The sequence below is a fragment of the Poecile atricapillus genome, chromosome 27 (assembly GCF_030490865.1).
Source record: "Poecile atricapillus isolate bPoeAtr1 chromosome 27, bPoeAtr1.hap1, whole genome shotgun sequence".
Taxonomy (NCBI): domain Eukaryota; kingdom Metazoa; phylum Chordata; class Aves; order Passeriformes; family Paridae; genus Poecile; species Poecile atricapillus.
In genome coordinates, this window is record NC_081275.1 from 1,409,553 (window position 1) to 1,429,789 (window position 20,237).

At 56.4% G+C, this 20,237-nt stretch overlaps 1 protein-coding gene across 5 annotated transcripts; it reads right to left on the reverse strand.

Annotated features, from left to right (window-relative positions):
- Positions 1 to 3,781: 3,781 nt before the first annotated feature.
- NFE2L1 (NFE2 like bZIP transcription factor 1) lies at positions 3,782 to 18,179 on the reverse strand. Of its 5 annotated transcripts, XM_058857818.1 has the most exons (8): positions 18,058 to 18,126; positions 17,467 to 17,535; positions 17,132 to 17,356; positions 15,088 to 15,560; positions 8,306 to 8,521; positions 7,816 to 7,905; positions 6,731 to 6,892; positions 3,782 to 6,643 (listed from the first exon to the last, which is right to left on the reverse strand). In XM_058857818.1, the coding sequence occupies exons 4-8, from the start codon at positions 15,556 to 15,558 to the stop codon at positions 5,312 to 5,314; spliced, it is 2,271 nt and encodes a 756-aa protein (XP_058713801.1). In that variant the 5' UTR covers positions 15,559 to 15,560; positions 17,132 to 17,356; positions 17,467 to 17,535; positions 18,058 to 18,126; the 3' UTR covers positions 3,782 to 5,311. The 5 variants fall into 5 exon arrangements, with proteins under 5 accessions (XP_058713801.1, XP_058713802.1, XP_058713804.1 ...); XM_058857819.1 differs by lacking the exon at positions 17,467 to 17,535 and having other exon boundaries at positions 18,058 to 18,179; XM_058857821.1 differs by lacking the exon at positions 8,306 to 8,521 and having other exon boundaries at positions 18,058 to 18,129.
- Between the last annotated feature and the right edge of the window lie 2,058 nt (positions 18,180 to 20,237).

Consider the following 20,237-nt stretch of genomic DNA (forward strand, 5'->3'; position numbering starts at 1 on the left):
AAGATGATGGCTCCAGGAGGAAGAGGATGGAGAATGGAGCTTCCTCAGAGTCCACAGGCCCTGGGCTCAGGTGGATTTGGGCACAGGGGAGGAACAGAGAGAGATCCCGGGAGGAGCAGCGGATCCCTGCAGTGGATCCCTTCCCTGAGAGCAGAGATCCTGGGAAGATCAGCGGATCCCAGCAGTGGATCCCTTCCCTGAAAGCAGAGATCCTGGGAGGAGCAGTGGATCCCTGCAGTGGATCCCGGGAGGAGCAGAGATCCTGGGAAGATCAGCGAATCCCTGCAGTGGATCCCGGGAGGAGCAGAGATCCTGGGAAGATCGGTGGATCCCTGCAGTGGATCCTGGGAAGATCAGTGGATCCCTGCAGTGGCTCCTGGGAGGAGCAGAGATCCTGGGAGGAGCAGCGGATCCCTGCAGTGGATCCCTTCCCCGTGAGCTCCCTGCACGGTCCCAGGGAATCCTTGTGGGATTTTCTGCCAGCTGGGATCCCATCCCAAGCCAGGCCCTAAGGAATGTCTGGAGTCATCCCCCGGGAGGAGAGCAGGAAGCACCTTGGATCAAGTGTGGATCAAGTGTGGATTTACTGTGGATCTAATGCGGATCCAGTGTGGATCCGGTGTGGATTTATTGTGGATCTGTTGTGGATCCAGTGCAGATTCATTGTGGATTTATTGCAGACCCAGTGTGGATCTGCTGTGGATCCAGGGTGGATCTAATGTGGATCCGGTGTGGATTTATTGTGGATCTTGTGTGGACCTGTTGTGGATCCAGTGCAGATTCATTGTGGATCCAGTGTGGATTTATTGCAGACCCAGTGTGGATCTAATACGGATCCTGTGTGGATCTAATGTGGATCCAGTGCAGATTCATTGTGGATTTGTTGCAGATCCTGTGTGGATCTGTTGTGGATCCAGTGTGGATCTAATGCAGATCCTGTGTGGATTTATTGTGGATCCAGTGCAGATCCAGTGTGGATTTATTGCAGACCCACTGTGGATTCATTGTGGATCCAGTGTGGATCTAATACGGATCCAATGTGGATTTATTGTGGATCCAGTGCAGATCCAGTGTGGATTTACTGCAGATCCAGAGTGGATCTGTTGTGGATCCAGTGTGGATCTAATGCGGATCCAGTGTGGATTTATTGTGGATCCAGTGCAGATCCCACTCCCCACATCCCCTTGGCTGAGCTCGGATCCGGGATCTGGATCCAGGATTTGTGTCCCGGGAGCGCCGGGGCCGGGCTGGGATTTGGGTTGGGATTTGGGTTGGGATTTGGGCTGGGATTTGGGTTGGTTGGGATTTGAGTTGGGATTTGGGCTGGGATTTGGGTTGGGATTTGAGTTGGGATTTGGGCTGGGATTTGAGTTGGGATTTGGGCTGGGATTTGGGCTGGGATTTGGGCTGGGATTTGGGCTGGGATTTGGGTTGGGATTTGGGTTGGTTGGGATTTGAGTTGGGATTTGGGTTGGGATTTGGGTTGGGATTTGGGTTGGGATTTGGGCTGGGATTTGGGCTGGGATTTGGGTTGGGATTTGGGTTGGTTGGGATTTGGGTTGGGATTTGGGTTGGGATTTGGGTTGGGATTTGGGTTGGGATTTGGGCTGGGATTTGGGCTGGGATTTGAGTTGGGATTTGGGCTGGGATTGGGCTGGGATTTGGGTTGGGATTTGGGTTGGGATTTGGGCTGGGATTTGGGCTGGGATTTGGGTTGGGATTTGGGTTGGGATTTGGGTTGGGATTTGGGCTGGGATTTGAGTTGGGATTTGGGTTGGGATTTGGGTTGGGATTTGGGCTGGGATTTGGGTTGGGATTTGGGCTGGGATTTGGGCTGGGATTTGAGTTGGGATTTGAGTTGGGATTTGGGTTGGGATTTGGGTTGGGATTTTCCGGATGGGTTCGGCCGGGGGAGGCGGGGGTGGAATCCCTGGAGAAAGAACAAAACCATGGAAATAACCAGGACGGGATCCACCAGATCCCATCCCGGCCTCCCGGCCATTCCAGGAGCAGTTTGCCATTCCCGATCATCCAGGGACCCCAGAGGGGCTCGGAGCTCCTTTCCAGGGAAAATCCGGGTGGGATTGGGGCGCTGGGAACGCTCCAAGGATCTGGTGATGGATTTATCCCTGGGGATGGGGCAGGATTTGGGATGTTCCCCCCTCGGGACGGAATCGGCTCCGGAGGAAGATTTGGCCGTTCCCAGCAGGAAAACCGGAGCTTGGGAGTCGGAATTCCAAAGAGAAGGATCTGGGAGCGCCGCGGGGGGCTCAGCCCTGGGACCCCTCAGCCGGGAATTCCCTCAGGATTCCCTCACTTCTCCTTGGATTTGAGAAGGAAAAAAGGAAAAAAGCCAGAGCTGGTTGTTCCCATGGAAGAGTTTTTGCTTTTTCTTCTCCTTTTCCTGCTCCTTTTTTTTCTTTCTTCTTTTCCATTTTCTTTTCCTTCCTCTTTTCCTTCTCCTTTTCTCCTTTTCCTGCTCTTTTTTTTTTCTTCTTTTCCATTTTCTTTTCCTTCTTTTTCCTTCTCCTTCTTTTCCTTCTCCTTTTCTCCTTTTCCTTTTCTCATTTTCCTTCTTTTTCTTTTCTTTTTCCATTTCCTTCTTCTTTTTCTTCTCCTTTTCTCCATTTAATTCTCCTTTTTCTTCTTCTTTTCCCCTTTTCCTTCTCCTTTTCTCCTCCTTCTCCTCCTCCATCCCCTGCAGCAACTCCCACCCATCCAAGCCGGATCTGGAGCCTCCAAAAATCCCGGAATTCCCACCATTTCAGCCCAAACCCCCCTGGAATCCCGAATAAAAGCGCCAGGAGCCGAGGCTGGTACAGTGAATAAGCCGTTTTTTATTTTCTGTCCTGTGCTCACAACAATCTCTCTTCTCTCCCTGACAGGTCACAGATCATTCCAAAAAAAAAAAACCAAAACAAAAAAAGTTTCTAAGAGGAAACAAACAAAAAGAAAATAATTTAAAACACACGCACAGGGCTCTCTCTCCATTCCAACCTCCCCAAATCCCAACTTGTGCTTCATTCCCGGGAAGCTGGAGGGGGGGGGGGGGGGTCCCATCCAGCCAATCCCAGCTCCAAACATTCCCCAAAAACAGAAACCAAAGCAAACCTGGAAACCATTCCCACAAACCCACACACATCTTGCCAAGAGGGCTTTTCCCTGCTGCTGCTCCAGGTGGAACGACCACCCTGGAATCCTCCTGGGATCCCTGGAATCCTTTTTGGATCCCTGGAATCCCTGGAATCCTCCTGGGATCCCTGGAATCCTCCTGGGATCCATGGAATCCTTTTTGGATCCCTGGAATCCCTGGAATCCTCCTGGGATCCCTGGAATCCTCCTGGGATCCATGGAATCCTTTTTGGATCCCTGGAATCCCTGGAATCCTCCTCGGATCCATGGAATCCTCCTGGGATCCCTGGAATCCTCCTGGAATCCTCCTAGGACCCCTGGAATCCTCCTTGGATCCATGGAATCCTTTTTGGATCCCTGGAATCCTCCTGGAATCTCCCTGGAATCCTCTTTGGATCCCTGGAATTCTCCTGGGCTCCCCCTGGAATCCTCCTTGGATCCATGGAATCCTTTTTGGACCCCTGGAATCCTCCTCGGATCCCTGAAATCCTCCCTGGAATCCTCCTCAGACCCCGTGCACAGGACCGGCTCGGAAAAGCCGTTCTTTATTTTTATTTCTTTTTTAAGCTTTTTTTTTCTTTTTTTTTTTCACCTTTTTTTTTTTTTTTTTTTAATTCTATTTTCTTTTTTTTTTTTTTTCATTTCTATTTTTATTTTCATTTTTTTCTTTTTTTTTTTTTCTCTGGTTGCTGGTAAAGTCAGAACACTCCCAGCTGTGCTATATGGAACTCCAGCTCTAGGATGATCTCCGAGGTGTGGAGACCTGAACAGTGATCAAGGCACTACCCCCACCCCCCTCCTGAAGAATAAAAAACAAAAACAGGAATTCAGACCAACACCTCAGGGGACAGAAGAGAATCCTATAATGTGATCACACGGTTACACGGAATCTTTATGGCAAAGAGAACATTGAGCAGCTTTCAACCTTTGGGCTTCTCCCTTTTTCTTTTTTTTTTTTGGTGTTTTTCTTTTTAAAGGTATTTTTTTAGGTTTTTTTTTTAGGTTTTTTAGGGGTTTTTTTAGGTTTTTGGGGGGTTTTTTAGGGTTTTTTTTTTACTTAACACAAGCACTTCTAGACCCTAAAAGGGGGTGGAGGGCAAAAAATAATAAAATAAAATCAAGGTTGGAACCGCTTTTCCCCCCCCGTGAAAAACGCTGGAGGTGACACCGCGAGGTCACCGCCCTCGCGCCCTTCCTGACCCCAAATTCCTCCCGGAATTCCCAGGAAATGGAGCCTTTCCCGGGATCCTTGAGAATCCCCCTCTTCCCAAAGCTCCGTGGATTTCCCTGCTCGTCATCTTTTCTCTTTTATTTTTAAATTTTCCTTTCCTGGATGGTTTTGTCGCTTTTTTTTCCTCCCCCTCCGAGGTTTGAGCTTCCTCGGGCAGGAAGGGGTTAATGAAAGTTGCTTTTTTTTGTGTCTCTCCACTTTTTTTTTGTGTCTTTCCACTTTTTTTTGGTGTCTTTCCACTTTTTTTTGTGTCTCTCCACGTGTGTGCCCTGCTGTGATCTCGGGTGCTCGAGGGAAGGAGAAATCCGGAATCTCTCGACGGCGCCAAAAACGGGGTCGGGATAAAAGGAAAAAAGAACAAAAACTAAAAATAATAAAAAGGGAAAAAAAAGAAAAACAAAACCAAAAAAGAACCAGCAAAAAAAAAAAAAAAAAGGAAAAGGGAATAAAATAAAATAAAAACAACCAACTACCTGAAATCACAGAACTTTGGAAGTTCAGAAAAACGTCTCTCCTATAACTTGGTTTGAAGTCCCTTCGCTTAAATCTCTTTTTCTTTTGTTGTTTTCTTGGGATTTTTTTTTTGTGGGTTTTTTTTTTGTTTTTTTCTCTTATTTAAAGCCAGTTCCTAACAGTAGTTTGTTATTTTTTTTTTTTTTGTTTTTGTTTTATCCACCTCGTGCCAACCTCCCCAGCAGCGATGCCAGCTCGTCCCTGCTCTCCCAGCACCTCGGGGCTGGGCGGTGGCAGCTGGGCTTGGAGGGGGGCGAAGGCTCCGTCCCCCCCTTTTTTTTATTCCGGGACGGCCGCTCCCGCAGAGTCCCCGGCGGCGGCGGCGGCGGCGGCGCCGCTTCGAGAAGACAGAATCGGATAAGAAGGCATCAAAGTTCCCTCCGCAAGCGCTTCCAGGCTCGGCCCTCATCCCAGCTCTCCCTTCCGCCGCCGCCTTCACTTCCTCCTGTCCTTCTGCTTGCGCTCCTGGCGCCGCGGCTGCGGCTCGGCGGGCGCGGGCGCGCGGGGGATCAGCAGCACGCTGCCGTCGCTGCCGTACTGCAGCGCGTAGCGGCTCGGCGAGTAGGGCCGGCCCTGCTCGTCCCGCAGCCGCCCGAACACCTCCTGGTACAGGCTCTGCACCTTCTGCTTCATCTGCCGGATGGATTTGAGGAACTCCACCTTCTCCCTGAGCAGTTTGGATTTGTCGCGTTGCAGCTCCTCCACGTCGCGCTCCAGGTTGAGGATGGTGTCCAGTTTCCTCTTGCGGCAGTTCTGCGCGGCCATCTTGTTCTTGCCGCGCCGGCGGATGTCGCGGATGAGGCTGAGCTGCGCCTCGCTCAGCTGGTACTTGGACAGGAGCTCGTTGAACTCCTCCACGGGCAGGTTGATGATCTTGTCGTTGGTGAAGGGGATCTTCATGGCCCTGGCGCGGTGCTCGTCGCGGCTCAGCTGCTTGTCCAGCAGCTCCGAGGGTTTCTCCTTGCCGCTCTTCTTGCCGGCGCCGGGCGCTTTGGGCTCCTCGGGGTCCAGGGCGCCCGGGGCCATGTTGTAGGTGTGGTTGTGGCCGACGTGCTCCAGGTAAGGCAGGTAATGGAGCTGCGCCGGGTCCTGGTAGCTCATGCGGCAGAACTTGCTGTACTCTGGCTGGTAGCCAACCGCCCCTTCCGCTTCCTCAAAGTCCACGTTCTCCGAGTCCGAGCTGTAGCCCACGGCGCCTTCCTCGGAAAACGAGGAGGAGGAAGAGGACGAAGAGGACGAGGAGGAGGAGGACGAGGCTTCGGAGCTGCTCAGGGACGCGGGGCTGTGGCCGGAATCCAGGGAAAGACCTGAGTCGGAATCGAACTCCTCTTCCAGCTGCGAGGCCTGCACGGGGTTGAAGCCCTCCTCGATGGCCAAGTCCATCAGGCTGATCTCATCCAGCATGGCCTCGTCCAGGAGCCCTCCCAGGGGGTCGGGCAGCTCGGGCCCGGCCGTCTCGTTGCCCGTGCCGTTCATCTGGGGCGGGAAGAAGATCCCGCTCAGGTTGGTGGAGCCGAAGGTGCTGTTGAGGCCGGTGGAGTTGTCGGGCGCCAGCTGCAGCAGGGCCGAGCCGCCCGCCATGGAGGGGCTCTCCATGTCCGAGCTGAAGAGGGAGAAGTCCTGGGAGCAGCCTCCCAGCGAGGCCTGATGCAGGCTGACGTTCTGGTTGATGGGCGTGCCGGGGGCCAGGCTGTAGTTGGACGCCAGCAGGTCGCCGCCGGTGCCGCCGTAGAGGCTCTCGGCGCCGGTGCCGTTCACCTCCATGGCCTGCAAGAGACGCGGGCACGGCTCGCCGGGAGAGCGCCGGGAGCCGCCCGGCGGCACCGAGCCCTTCCCGCCCCTCCCGGAGCTCACCTGCATCTCCATGATGGACATCAGGTCCTGCCACTGCTGCTCCAGGTCGAAGGGGGACTCGGTCTCGGCCAGGAGAGGGGACAGCAGGCTGGGGGGGCCGCCCGGAGCCCGGCTCTGCCCCGGCACGGCCTCGCTCAGGGCGGAGACATCCGCAGCTGGGAACTGAGCACGCCGGGGAATCAGGGCTGGCAGCTCGGGAACGCGCTGGGATTCACTGGGATGGCTCAGGGATGTTCTGGGATGTTCTGGGATGCTCAGGGATGGATGCTCAAGGATTTTCAGGGATGATCAGGGACATTCAGGGATTCTTAGGGATGCTCAGGAACATTCAGGGATGCTCAGGGACGCTTAGGGGTTCACTGGGGAGGCTCAGGGATGCTCAGGGATGGACGCTCAGGAATTCTTGAGGATTCTCAGGGATGATCAGGGACACTCAGGGATTCTCAGGAACATTCAGGGATGCTCAGGGACATTCAGGGATTCTCAGGCACACTTAGGGGTTCACTGGGGAGGCTCAGGGATGTTCAGGGATGGACACTCAGGAATTCTTGAGGATTCTCAGGGATGCTCAGGAACATTCAGGGATGTTTAGGGATGCTCAGGGACACTTGGGGACACTCAGGGACAGACACTCAGAGATGCACAGGGATTCTCAGGGATGCTCAGGGATGGACACTCAGAGATGCACAGGGATTCTCAGGGATGGACACTCAGGGATGCACAGGGATTCTCAGGGATGCTCAAGGATGCTGATGGATGCTCAGGGATGGACACTCAGAGATGCACAGGGACATTCAGGAACGTTCAGGGATGTTCACGGATGCTCAGGAACGCTCGAGGATTCTCAGGGATGCAGCCACCCCCCAGCCCAGCGCCCTTCCCGCCCGCTTTGCCGAGAACTAACGAGGAGCAGAGCCAGGAGGCTTTAATTAATCGCAGCCGCCCCTCCCCGGGCGGTTTCACAGGATGCCTGGAGCCTCCCGGAGCAGCCAAACCCAATTTGCTGCTGCGGGAGAAGCGCGGGAGGCACCGAAACACCGGCGAGAGAGGCAGGGGGAGCCTCGGGATGCACCCCTGGGGCTCACCTCGGAATTGTCCCCGAAAGGGAAGGTGGCCTCCAGCAGCCTAAGGCACTCCTCCAGGGACAGCGCTGTCTGATCCTCCGCACCGGGCACCTGCGGGGACAGGAAAGGCACGGGATGGCAACGGGAGCCGCGGGCTTTGGGAGGTGCTGCTGAGGAATCAGCTCCCTTCCAGCAGGGCTCGAGCACAGCGCATCCAAAAAAGAGCCAGAGCCCCACCCAGTGCTCCTTCGCTGGCTCCATCCTCCCGCTCCGGGCGACGGGAAAGCGCCAACGCCGCCGCTCCCGGCCAGCCTGCTGTCCCCTGCTGTCCCCTGCTGTCCCCTCTGGCCACGCAGGCCAGGGGGACACGGCTGGCCCTGCCCAAATCCTGCTGCCCACCTGGGCAAACCCTGCTGCTGCTGCTGCTGCTGCTGCTGCTGGAACAGCCCCCGCACAGGCACCGGCACAGCCGGGAGCGCAGCCCCCAGCCCGGCCGGCCCAGGGGTGTTACCTGCGCAGGGAAACTCTCCCCGGTCTCTCCATCAACTAGCGGGATTCTATCCAAGACCTCATTCCCTGCACTCCTCCAGCTGTCCCCGCGCTCCCTCCCATCGCTCAGCTCTTTGTCCACTTCGCTCTCTTTCTGACGGTGGCTGTAGTCAAAAATCTCTCGCCCAGCGCCGAGATCAATATCCTGTCTCCACAGGATGTCAATCAAATCGATGTCCTGTAAGACAGACCACATTTCCTTCAGCCGCCCGGCCTGCCGGGGGTGGGGTGGGCTGGGGGGGGTCCCCACCCAGCGGCCCCTCCCCAGGGACCCCCCGCCCGGCCCGCAGCCCACCCGCCGGGCCCCCCTCCGCCTCCGCCGCTGCCGGGGCTCCGGAGCCCCTGGGGCCGGCCGGGAGCGGCTCTGCGGGCTCCGCATGGCCGGCGCTGCCCTGCCCGCCGCCCATGGCCGCCCGCCCGCGGCCGGGGGAGGCGGCGGGGGCCGCCCGGGCCCGCGGCGCGGCGGTGGCTGCGCCGTGCCCGCCTTGCATCAGCCCGTGGTGCCATCCCGGCCATTTGCATAAGGGGTGGGGTGGCAGGAAAATCCCCGCATTCCCACCCACCTGATGCAACTTGAGCCGCCGCCGCTCCGCCGGGCCCCTGCCCGCTCCCCGCCGCCACCGGGCTGCCCGCAGCACCCCCAGCCCGGCCGCCTCCCGCAGCCCCCCCCCGCTCCTCGGGGCGGCCCCGGTACCTTTCTCATGTCCCCAGCTGCCGCCCGGGCCGCGGCGCACGCCGATCATGGTCCCCGGGGGAGGAAGAGGAGGAGGAGGAGGAGGAGGCGGCGGCGGGGCGGGCTGGCCGGGGCGCGGCGCCGCGCACGCATCGCCGGCCGGGGCGGCGGCGGCGGCAGCGGCGGGGGGAGCCGCGCTCCGCTCCGCCCCACCGGCCACAGGTGCCCGCGCGGCCCCGCTGCGGCGGCAGCAGCCGCCCCCGCCCCCGGTGCGGCGGATGCTGCTGTGGCTGCGGCGGCGGCCCCCGGGCGGGCGGCGGGGCCGGGAGGGACCGGGAGGGGCTCGGGAGGGACCGGGAGGGGCTCGGCGGGGCCGCCCCCCCCCCCCCCCAAACCCTCCCCCCGCCGTTCCCGGCTGCGGCGGCCGCCAAGCCCCGCCCCCTCCGCCAGGCCCCGCCCCCTCCCCGCCGGGATGCGGCGCTCCCGGGCCACGCCCCCTCCGCCGACGGCCCCGCCCCGCCCCGGGCGGTGGCCGCGACCAATCAGCGCCAATGGGGGCCGCCGCCCTGACCAATCAGCGCCGGCGGGGGCCGCCGGCTCAGCCAATCAGCGCCCGCGTGGCGCCCACCGGGCCGCGCCCCCGCCCTGGCGCAGCGGGGCCGCCCCCCCCACCCCCCCCGGCCCCGCCCGCACCGCACCGGGAATGGGGGGGGGGGAGGGGAGGGGAACACCGGGACCCCCGGCCCGGCACCGGACACAACCCCGGGGTCACCTTGGCAGCGACCCCCGGGACAGCCCGGCCCGGAGAGCGCGACCCCCCGGGGGAGAGCCCCCCCCCCACCCCTCCCCTGCTCGGTCCCGGTAACCGCGGCCAAGTGTAAGGAGATCCCCCGGGCGGGAGGGAGCGGGGGGGACGGCGCTGAGCCCCCGCAGGTCATCACATGCCCCACGTATTTTTATCCTCGTGTTGTGGAAACGGCCCCGGGCACGGAGCCTCCGCCGCCCTCCCCACCCCCAATGCTGCAGAGGGAAGCGCTGGGATTTAATCCCAGCTTTGTCTTTAAAATGGGCATTTTTTTATCCGTGGGATAAAAAAAAAAAAAAACAACAAAAATCAAGTGGATTTCATAATTCCCCTGAACATCCCCCCCCCGCACCCCACCCAACCCCCGCCCCGCCCCGATCTCCGGGTGCTGCAACGCCCCAAAAAAAAAAAAAAAAAAAAAATTAAAATAATGAAAAAAAAAATTCCCGCACAGCATTCCCGGAGCGAGTTCCAGCTTCCCGAAATTATTTATATCGCCCGTATTCCCCCGGCAAGGTCGCGCCTGGGCAGAGCACAACCCACCGGGAGTCGCAATGTGCCAGGAAAAGTCATGGAAAAATTTCCAAGCCGGGCCCTGGAGCCATCTGCAGCTCCATCCCCGCCCGGCCCGGCAGCTCCCAGCCCTGCGGGACTCCTGGGATGTTATTCCCGCTGGGAAGATTTGCGGCTGTTCTGCGTTTTCCAAGGAATCGGGGTGAAAAAAATCAAAAAAAAATTAAAAATCCCACCGTAAAAAAAAAAAAAAAAAAGAAAAAAAGAAGAAAAAAAAAAATGCCTAAAATGAAATGTGGGAGCAGCGAGTTGGGGGAGGAGGGAGCCGGGATGGGGTGAGGGAGTGACGTGGGAGCCAGACGGGATTTCCTGGAGCGCCAGCGGCTTCTGCTCCTCCTGCCCGGGGAAAATCATGGAACACAGAGCCCCCCGAGAGGCAGCAGGGATGTGGGAAAAGCTGCAGATCTCTGCCCTCGCTCATTCCCAGCCCCGGTTCCGCTGGAAAACGGCAGCTCCTGGATTCTCTCTTATCCCAAATCCCCCCAAAATCTCATCCTGGTTTCCCTGTCTGCGGAGAACGCTGGAAAACGGCAGCTCCTGGATTCTCTCTTATCCCAAATCCCCCCAAAATCTCATCCCAGTTTCCCTGTCTGTAGAGGATGCTGGATTCTCTCTTATCCCAAATCGCCCCAAAATCTCATCCCAGTTTCCCTGCCCATGGAGGATGCTGGAAAACGGCAGCTCCTGGATTCTCTCTTATCCCAAATCCCCCCAAAATCTCATCCCGGTTTCCCTGCCTGTGGAGGATGCTGGAAAACGGCAGCTCCTGGATTCTCTCTTATCCCAAATCCCCCCAAAATCTCATCCCGGTTTCCCTGTCTGTAGAGGATGCTGGATTCTCTCTTATCCCAAATCCCCCCAAAATCTCATCCCGGTTTCCCTGTCTGTAGAGGATGTTGGATTCTCTCTTCCTGAATCCCCCCAAAATCTCATCCCGGTTTCCCTGTCTGTAGAGGATGCTGGATTCTCTCTTATCCCAAATCCCCCCAAAATCTCATCCCAGTTTCCCTGCCCATGGAGGATGCTGGAAAACGGCGGCTCCTGGATTCTCTCTTCCTGAATTCCCCCAAAATCTCATCCTGGTTTCCCTGCCTGTGGAGGATGCTGGAAAACAGCAGCTCCTGGATTCTCTCTTCCTGAATTCCCCCCAAATCTCATCCCAGTTTCCCTGCACTGGGAAAGCTCCCCAGAGCCGGGAATCCCAAACCCGGGAAGAGCAGCAGGAGTGACCTTGCACAAGGCGAGGATCCCTCCGATCCCTCGCCATTCCCGAGCTGGGAATCGCCTCCCTGGGAATCACCAGGGATCAGCACAAGGTTTGGCCTCGTGTCCCGTCACCCTCTGGCACCTCCAAGGTCGCTGCTGCCATCCCCGAGCGGGATTTTCCCCCTGGAGATCCCTGGAAACCCGCAGGGAGAAGCGGGATGACATTCCCAGTCTCCTCCAGCGCTTCCAGCTCTGGCTCTGCGGCGCTCCCCACACCCATTCCCACACCCTGATCCCGATCCCTGCCGGCCGTGCCCGGAGCCAGGCAGGGCTGGGGCATGGCCTGGGCACAGGGATCAGCACTGACAGCCCCATTCCATAACCCTGCAAGGACCTGAGCACAGGAATCAGCACTGACAGCCCCATTCCATAACCCTGCAAGGACCTGGGCACAGGGATCAGCACTGACACCCCCATTCCATAACCCTGCAAGGACCTGAGCACAGGAATCAGCACTGACAGCCCTATTCCATAACCCTGCAAGGACCTGGGCACAGGCATCAGCACTGACAGCCCCATTCCATAACCCTGCAAGGACCTGGGCACATTCAATCACCACTGACACCCCCATTCCATAACCCTGCAAGGACCTGGGCACAGGAATCAGCACTGACAGCCCCATTCCATAACCCTGCAAGGACCTGGGCACAGGGATCAGCACTGACACTCCCATTCCATAACCCTGCAAGGACCTGGGCACAGGGATCAGCACTGACACCCCCATTCCATAACCCTGCAAGGACCTGAGCACAGGGATCAGCACTGACAGCCCCATTCCATAACCCTGCAAGGACCTGAGCACAGGGATTAGCACTGACACCCCCATTCCATAACCCTGCAAGGACCTGGGCACATTCAATCAGCACTGACACCCCCATTCCATAACCCTGCAAGGACCTGGGCACAGGGATCCACCACTGACACCCCCATTCCATAACCCTGCAAGGACCTGGGCACAGGGATCAGCACTGACAACCCCCATTCCATAACCCTGCAAGGACCTGAGTACATGGAATAACCACTGACACCTCCATTCCTTAACCCTGCAAGGACCTGGGCAGAGGAATCAGCACTGACACCCCCATTCCATAACCCTGCAAGGACCTGGGCACATGGAATCACCACTGACACCTCCATTCCTTAACCCTGCAAGGACCTGGGCACAGGGATCACCACTGACACCCCCAATTCCTCGACCCTGGAAGGACCCAAGGCTGGGAATCACCACTGACACCCCTGTTCTACAACCCTGGGAGGACCTGGGGCTGTGGAATCACCACTGACACTCCCATTCCATAACCCTGGAAGGACCCAAGGCTTGGAACCAGCACTAACCACTCCAATTCCTCAACCCTGGAAGGACCCAAGGCTGGGAATCACCACTGTTCTACAACCCTGGGAGGACCTGGGGCTGTGGTATCACCACTGACACCCCAATTGCTCTACCCTGGAAGGACCCAAGGCCCAGGGAACCCGGGATGTGCCGTGACCAAAAGCTCCCAGGGCCTGGAATCGCATCCCAGCCTTTCCCAAAGCTCGTGGCTCAAGCAGGAAAAGCGAAAAAAGGCAAATCCCCCCCAACCCAGCTCTGGCCAGACAGCTGGGGAGGAAAACCCAGGGAGGAATTGGATTTTGGGGAGGAAAACCCAGGGAGGAATCGGATTTTGGGGAGGAAAACCAAGGGAAGAACCAGATTTTGCGGAGGAAAACCGAGGAACTAGATTTTGGAAAGGAAAACCGAGGGAGGAATCGGATTTTGGGGAGGAAAACCAAGGGAGGAACCAGATTTTGGGGAGGAAAACTGAGGAACCAAATTCTGGGGAATAAAACTGAGCAAGGAACAGGTTCCTGGGCAGGAAAAGTGAGTGAGGAACTGAATTTTGGGGAGGAAAACTGAACAAGGAACAGGTTCCTGGGCAGGAAAAGTGAGTGAGGAACTGAATTTTGGGGAGGAAAAGAGCAAGGAACAGGCTCCTGGGCAGGAAAAGTGAGGAATTGAATTTTGGGGAGGAAAACTGAACAAGGAATGAGTTCCTGGGCAGGAAAAGTGAGTGAGGAACTGAATTTTGGGGAGGAAAACTGAACAAGGAATGAGCTCCTGGGCAGGAAAAGTGAGGAATTGAATTTTGGGAGGAAAACTGAACAAGGAATGAGCTCCTGGGCAGGAAAAGTGAGTGAGAAAGTGAATTTTGGGGAGAAAAAGAGCAAGGAACAGGCTCCTGGGCAGGAAAAGTGAGTGAGAAAGTGAATTTTGGGGAGAAAAAGAGCAAGGAACAGGCTCCTGGGCAGGAAAAGTGAGTGAGAAAGTGAGTTTTGGGGAGGAAAACTGAGCAAGGAATGAGCTCCTGGGCAGGAAAAGTGAGTGAGAAACTGAATTTTGGGGAGAAAAAGAGCAAGGAACAGGCTCCTGGGCAGGAAAAGTAAGTGAGGAATTGAATTTTGGGGAGGAAAACTGAACAAGGAATGAGTTCCTGGGCAGGAAAAGTGAGTGAGAAAGTGAATTTTGGGGAGGAAAACTGAACAAGGAATGAGCTCCTGGGCAGGAAAAGTGAGGAATTGAATTTTGGGGAGGAAAACTGAACAAGGAATGAGCTCCTGGGCAGGAAAAGTGAGTGAGAAAGTGAATTTTGGGGAGGAAAAGAGCAAGGAACAGGCTCCTGGGCAGGAAAAGTGAGTGAGAAAGTGAATTTTGGGGAGGAAAAGAGCAAGGAACAGGCTCCTGGGCGGGAAAAGTGAGTGAGGAACTGAATTTTGGGGAGGAAAACTGAACAAGGAATGAGCTCCTGGCCAGGCTCCAGCCCAGCAACCCAACCACCTGCTGCACACCTGGGCCGGGGCTCTTTCCCAACACTCCTGTTTATTTCCTGGCTGGAATGATCGCTTTCCCAATCCTCAGAGTCACGAGGGGCCCCCCCAGCTCCTTCCCCCTCCTTTCACTGCTCCTTTGGAGCAGACAAAAAGGGAAATCACCCCGGAATTACCCCCGGAGCGCGCTGAGATTCGGGATTGCGACATTCCAAACACAAAGTTCTGCTCGCCGGGAAGCCAAAAACCTCACTTAAAACAGTATAAAAAATAATAGAAAAAATATAGAAAAATTATAGAAAAATAATAGAAAAATTATAGAAAAATAATAGAAAAAATATAGAAAAAATATAGAAAAAATATAGAAAAATACAGAAAAAATACAGAAAAAATATAGAAAAAATATAGAAAAAATCACAGAAAAATCATAGAAAAAATATAGAAAAATCATAGAAAAATCATAGAAAAATCATAGAAAAATCATAGAAAAATCATAGAAAATCATAGAAAAATCATAGAAAAATCATAGAAAAATTACAGAAAAATCACAGAAAAATCACAGAAAAATCACAGAAAAATCACAGAAAAATCACAGAAAAATTAAAAATCATCTGTTTCCTACCTCTTTGGTGAGATCTCCATTGACAGGTGCCGCCACAGCTCCTAAATCCTCCAGCTCTTCCCCAAAACCCTGCTCAGCTCCGCTCTCCCTCACTCCTCCATCACCTGCTCCGGCGTCCTGCTGCCCTCCGGACACGGATCCTTCGGGATCTCTGTGCACCAACCAGGCACTGACCTCGGTGCTGGGCACCTGCAGCCTGTCCAGAGCCCTCACCTGGCTGAGCAGGCGGCGGGCGCTGAAATAAGAGTCCAGCTGGACGCTTTTGGGGTGGATGCCATATCCGTCCAAGGTGTTGCGCAGGTTGTGGAACTGGGTCTGGGTGTAGGCAGAGCTCTGGCCCAGGATGATCTCCCGCAGGGGAGGGAGTTGGGAGTTCAGGTAGGTGTCCACGTCCAGGCGCACGCCGAGGAGGCTGAGCAGGATGGTGAACTGGATCAGGCCTTCCGTGAAGTATTTCTTCAGAGAGAGCATTTCTGGTGGGGAGAAGGGGAGAAAGGAGGAAAATTAGGGGGGAGGTTGGGGGAAAAATGGGGGAAATAAGGGGGGAGGTTGGGGGAAAATAAGGGTTGAGGTTGGGGGAAAAATGGGGGAAATAAGGGTGGAGGTTGGAAAAAAAAGAGGGAAATAAGGGTTGAGGTTGGGGGAAAATAAAAGGAAAATAAGGGTTGAGGTTGGGGGAAAAATGGGGAAAATAAAGGTTGAGGTTGGGGGAGGAATGGGGGAAATAAGGGTGGAGGTTGAGGGAAAAATGGGGGAAATAAGGGGGGAGGTTGGGGGAAAAATGGGGGAAATAAGGGTTGAGGTTGGGGGAAAAATGGGAAAAATAAAGGTTGAGGTTGAGGAAGAATGGGGGAAATAAGGGTGGAGGTTGGGGGAAAATAAAGGTTGAGGTTGGGGGAAAAATGGGGGAAATAAGGGTTGAGGTTGGGGAAAAAATGGGGGAAATAGGGGTTGAGTTTGGGGAAAATAAGGGTTGAGATTGGGGGAAAAATGGGGGAAATAAAGGTTGAGGTGGGGGGAGGAATGGGGGAAATAAGGGTGGAGGTTGGGAAAAATTGGGGGAAATAAGGGTTGAGGTTGGGGGAAAAAAGGGGGAAATAAGGGTGGAGGTTGTGGGAAAAATGGGGGAAATAAGGGTTGAGTTTGGGAAAAAAAGAGGGAAAATAAAGGTTAAGGTTGGGGGAAAAAAGGAGGAATATGAAGGTTGAGGTTGGGAGAAATTGGGGGAAATACGGGTTGAGTTTGGGGGAAATAAGGATTGAGGTTGGGGGGAAAAAAAATGAAAATAATGGTTGAGATTGGGGGGAAAAAAGGGGGAAAATAAGGGTTGAAGTGGGGAAATAAAAGGGGAAAATAAGGGTTGAGGTTGGGGGGAAAAAAGGAGGAAAAGAAGGGTTGAGGTTGGGGGATAAAAAAGGGGAGAATACGGGGTTGAGTTTGGGAATGGAAGAAGAATAAGGGTTGAGGTTGGGGAAAAAAAAAAAGGGAAAATAAGGGTTGGAGATGGGAAATAAAAGGGGGAAATAAAGGTTGAGGTTGGGAATGGAGAGAAAATAAGGAGGAAAAATAAGGATTGCAGTTGGGAATGGAGGAGAATAGAAAAGAAGAGAAGTTAAGTGTTGAGATTGGGAAGAATAAAAGAAGAAAAAATAATGATTGAGATTAGGAATGGAGGAAAGTAAGGATTGAAACTGGGGGAAAAAAAGAGGAGGAAAAATCAGGATTGAGGTTGGGAATGGACAACAAGGAGCTGGCGGTGGTGGAGGAGGGTGAAGCCTCCACACAACAGGTTGGATGGGTTTGGCTTTGCTCTGCCCCACTTTCAAACAGAACCAAAAACCAGGAGAAAACTTTAAAAGAATGCTCAAAAGGTTTTCAGCTCAACAAGGCTCGATTTCCCCCTGAAAAATCAGGGAATTGGTGCGTGGAGAAGGGGAGAAAATCAAAGTTTAAAGCTGGGAACTCTCCCAGCAGCTCCACCCTCGCCTTCCCTTTTGTTTTTATCCCGCGGAGACGCAGAATTCCGATATTCCATGGGACTTACTGTCCGAAAACTCCACATGCAGCGACTTCCTCTGTCCCCCCGCAGCTGGCCACGCTCCGGGACGGGCTCTGCTCCTTCCAACACCTCCTCCTTTCCTTCTCCGGCTCCTCTTCCTCCTCCTCTTCTGCTCCCGACGCTTTTTGAAGGAGCCTTTTATGAGTCAAAGGTCCCGAGCATGGGAAGGTCCAAAGACTCCTCCGCTCCGGGCTGCGATTTCATCAGCAGCTGAAATGTAACCAGAGAGCAAACACGGTAACACCGGGGCACCACCCAGGAATGAAAAAAAAAAACAAGGGAATTTCTCTGGAATTGCCCATTTTCCTGCGCCCGGTTACCTCCGACAACACTTTCCACGCTGCCCCTGCCCGAGCTATTCTTAGGCTGGTGCGTCAACTTCCCGCTGGCTGAAGGAATCCGGCTCTGTTTTCCCTGCTCGGCGCAGTTTCCAGCCGGGCTCCAGGGGTTTTCCATAAAATACCGGGAATGCTCCCGGGCCCGCCCCGCGCCCACCTCCCCCCCAGCGCCGCCGGGGCGGCTCCCGCTGTGCGGGGAGAAGCTGCCGGGCCCCTGAGCGGGAGCTTGCGGCTCTCCGGGGAGGTTCTGGGGGGGTCCCCAAAGGAGGTTTGGGGGGGTCCCCGGTTTTTGGGGGGGTCCCCAATGGGGGCCACGTGCGCTCCCCGTTCCCCGTTCCCGGGGCCCTTTAAGTGCCCACGTGACCTCACCCCCCCCCACCACCACCACCCAGCCCGCGCGCGGCCACGTGACCCCGCCCCACCCGCGCGCGCGCTCCCGCGGCCTCGCCGCGTCCCCCCTCAGCGCCGCCCGCCCCGCCCCGCCCCGCGCACGCCGCCGCCGCCGCCGCCACCCCCGCGCCCTCCGCGCCTCAACCCCCGCACCCTCCGCCACGGATCCGCCCCTGCCGGTACCCGCCGGGCTCCGCCGTCGTCTCCGGCCCCGCCGCCGCCGCCGCCGCCGCTGCTCCCGCTCCCCGCCCCGGCCCAACCGCCCCCCCCCCGCCCGCCTCGCGCGGCGCCGCCGCCAATCACCGCCCGCCGAGGGGAGGGGGGAGCGAGGCGCGGACCAATGGGAAGCGGGCGGCGGAGAGCTGATCCCGCCTCCCCGGCGCCGCTTTGATGGACAGGCGAAGTGGCCAATGGGCGCACGAGAAGGCGCGGGCGGCCCTCGCGCTCGGCGCGGCTGAGCCAATGGGAAATGAGAAGCGGAGGAACGCGGCTCTCCCAGCTGTGCTGTTGATTGACAGCACGGCGGCCCAATGGCGCGCAAAGCCTTCCCTGAGTGACGGCGCCGTGAACCAATGAAACGACGCGTAGGATCCGCGCGCTTGAGTGGCAGCGGCGCGCACCAATCGCTGCAGGGCGGCGGCACCGCCCCTTCGCTCCGCAGCGGTTGCCACGGCAACGGGCGCCCCGGGCCCTCAGTGGGGTGAGGCCGCCATGGCGGGGCCGCCATCGCCCCGCTGACCCCGCAGCCCCGGGGCCTTTGGGGACACCCGTGAGGGAGATTTGGGGGTGCTGCCCACCCTGGGGGGAAGATCCTGCTCCAGGCCAGGATCTCCCGCTGGATCCGTAGGGAAAGAGGTGGAAAAGCGCTGCTGGCATCAGGCCCCGTCCTTCCCTTTCCCTTCCAGGGTCATTGACCCTGATCCAGGCTGAAACCCCGTAACCTGATTAAACAGCGGCTGGGCAGGGTTCAAACATGGTGCAGGTCATTCACCCCTTCCAGCATGGATCCACACGGGATTCCTGTCATTCACCCCTTCCTGCATGGATCCACACGGGATTCCTGTCCTTCACCCATTCCCGCATGGATCCACACGGGATTCCTGCCTGTTCCCCCATTCCTGCATGGATCCACACGGGATTCCTGTCATTCTCCCCTTCCCACACAGATCCACACGGGATTCCTGTCCTTCACCCATTCCCGCATGGATCCACACGGGATTCCTGCCCTTTGATCCCTTCCCGCATGGATCCACACGGGATTCATGCCCTTCTCCCCGTCCCACACAGATCCACACGGGATTCCTGCCAATTCACACCTTCCCACACAGATCCACACGGGATTCCCGTCCTTTGATCCCTTCCCGCATGGATCCACACGGGATTCCTGTCCTTCATCCCTTCCCACATGGATCCACATGAGATTCCTGTCCTTCATCCCTTCCTGCATGGATCCACACGGGATTCCTGCCTGTTCCTCCTTCCCGCATGGATCCACATGGGATTCCTGTCCTTTGATCCCTTCCCACGTGGATCCACACGGGATTCCCGTCCTTTGATCCCTTCCAGCATGGATCCACACAGGATTCCTGTCCTTTGATCCCTTCCCACACAGATCCACACGGGATTCCTGTCCTTTGATCCCTTCCCACATGGATCCACACAGCTTTCCTGCCTGTTCCCCCATTCCTGCATGGATCCACGCGGGATTCCTGCCCATTCATCCCTTCTTGGACAGATCCACACGGGATTCCTGCCTGTTCCCCCATTCCCACATGGATCCACACGGGATTCCTGTCCTTCACCCATTCCCATATGGATCCACACGGGATTCCTGCCTGTTCCTGCTGCCCGCCTGGATCCACACAAGATTCCTGCCCTTCATTCCTTCCCACATCAATCCCTGTGGGATTCCTGCCTGTTCCTCCTTCCCACATGGATCCACACGGGATTCCTGCCCTTCTTCCCATCCCACATTGATCCACACGGAATTCCTGCCTGTTCTCCCATTCCCAAATTGATCCACACGGGATTCCTGCCATTCACACCTTCCCACACAGATCCACACGGGATTCCTGCCAATTCTCCCATTCCCGCATGGATCCACACGGGATTCCTGCCCATCCCTGCTCCACACGGGATTCCTGCCTGTTCTCCCATTCCCACACAGATCCACACGGGATTCCTGCCCTTCACCCCTTCCCACATGGATCCCTGTGGAATTCCTACCCCTTCACCCCTTCCCACATGGATCCACACCGGATTCCTGCCCATTCACCCCTTCCCACATGGATCCATGCAGGATTCCTGCCCTTCTCCCCTTCCCACATGGGATTCCAGCCCCTTCACCCCTTCCCACATGGATC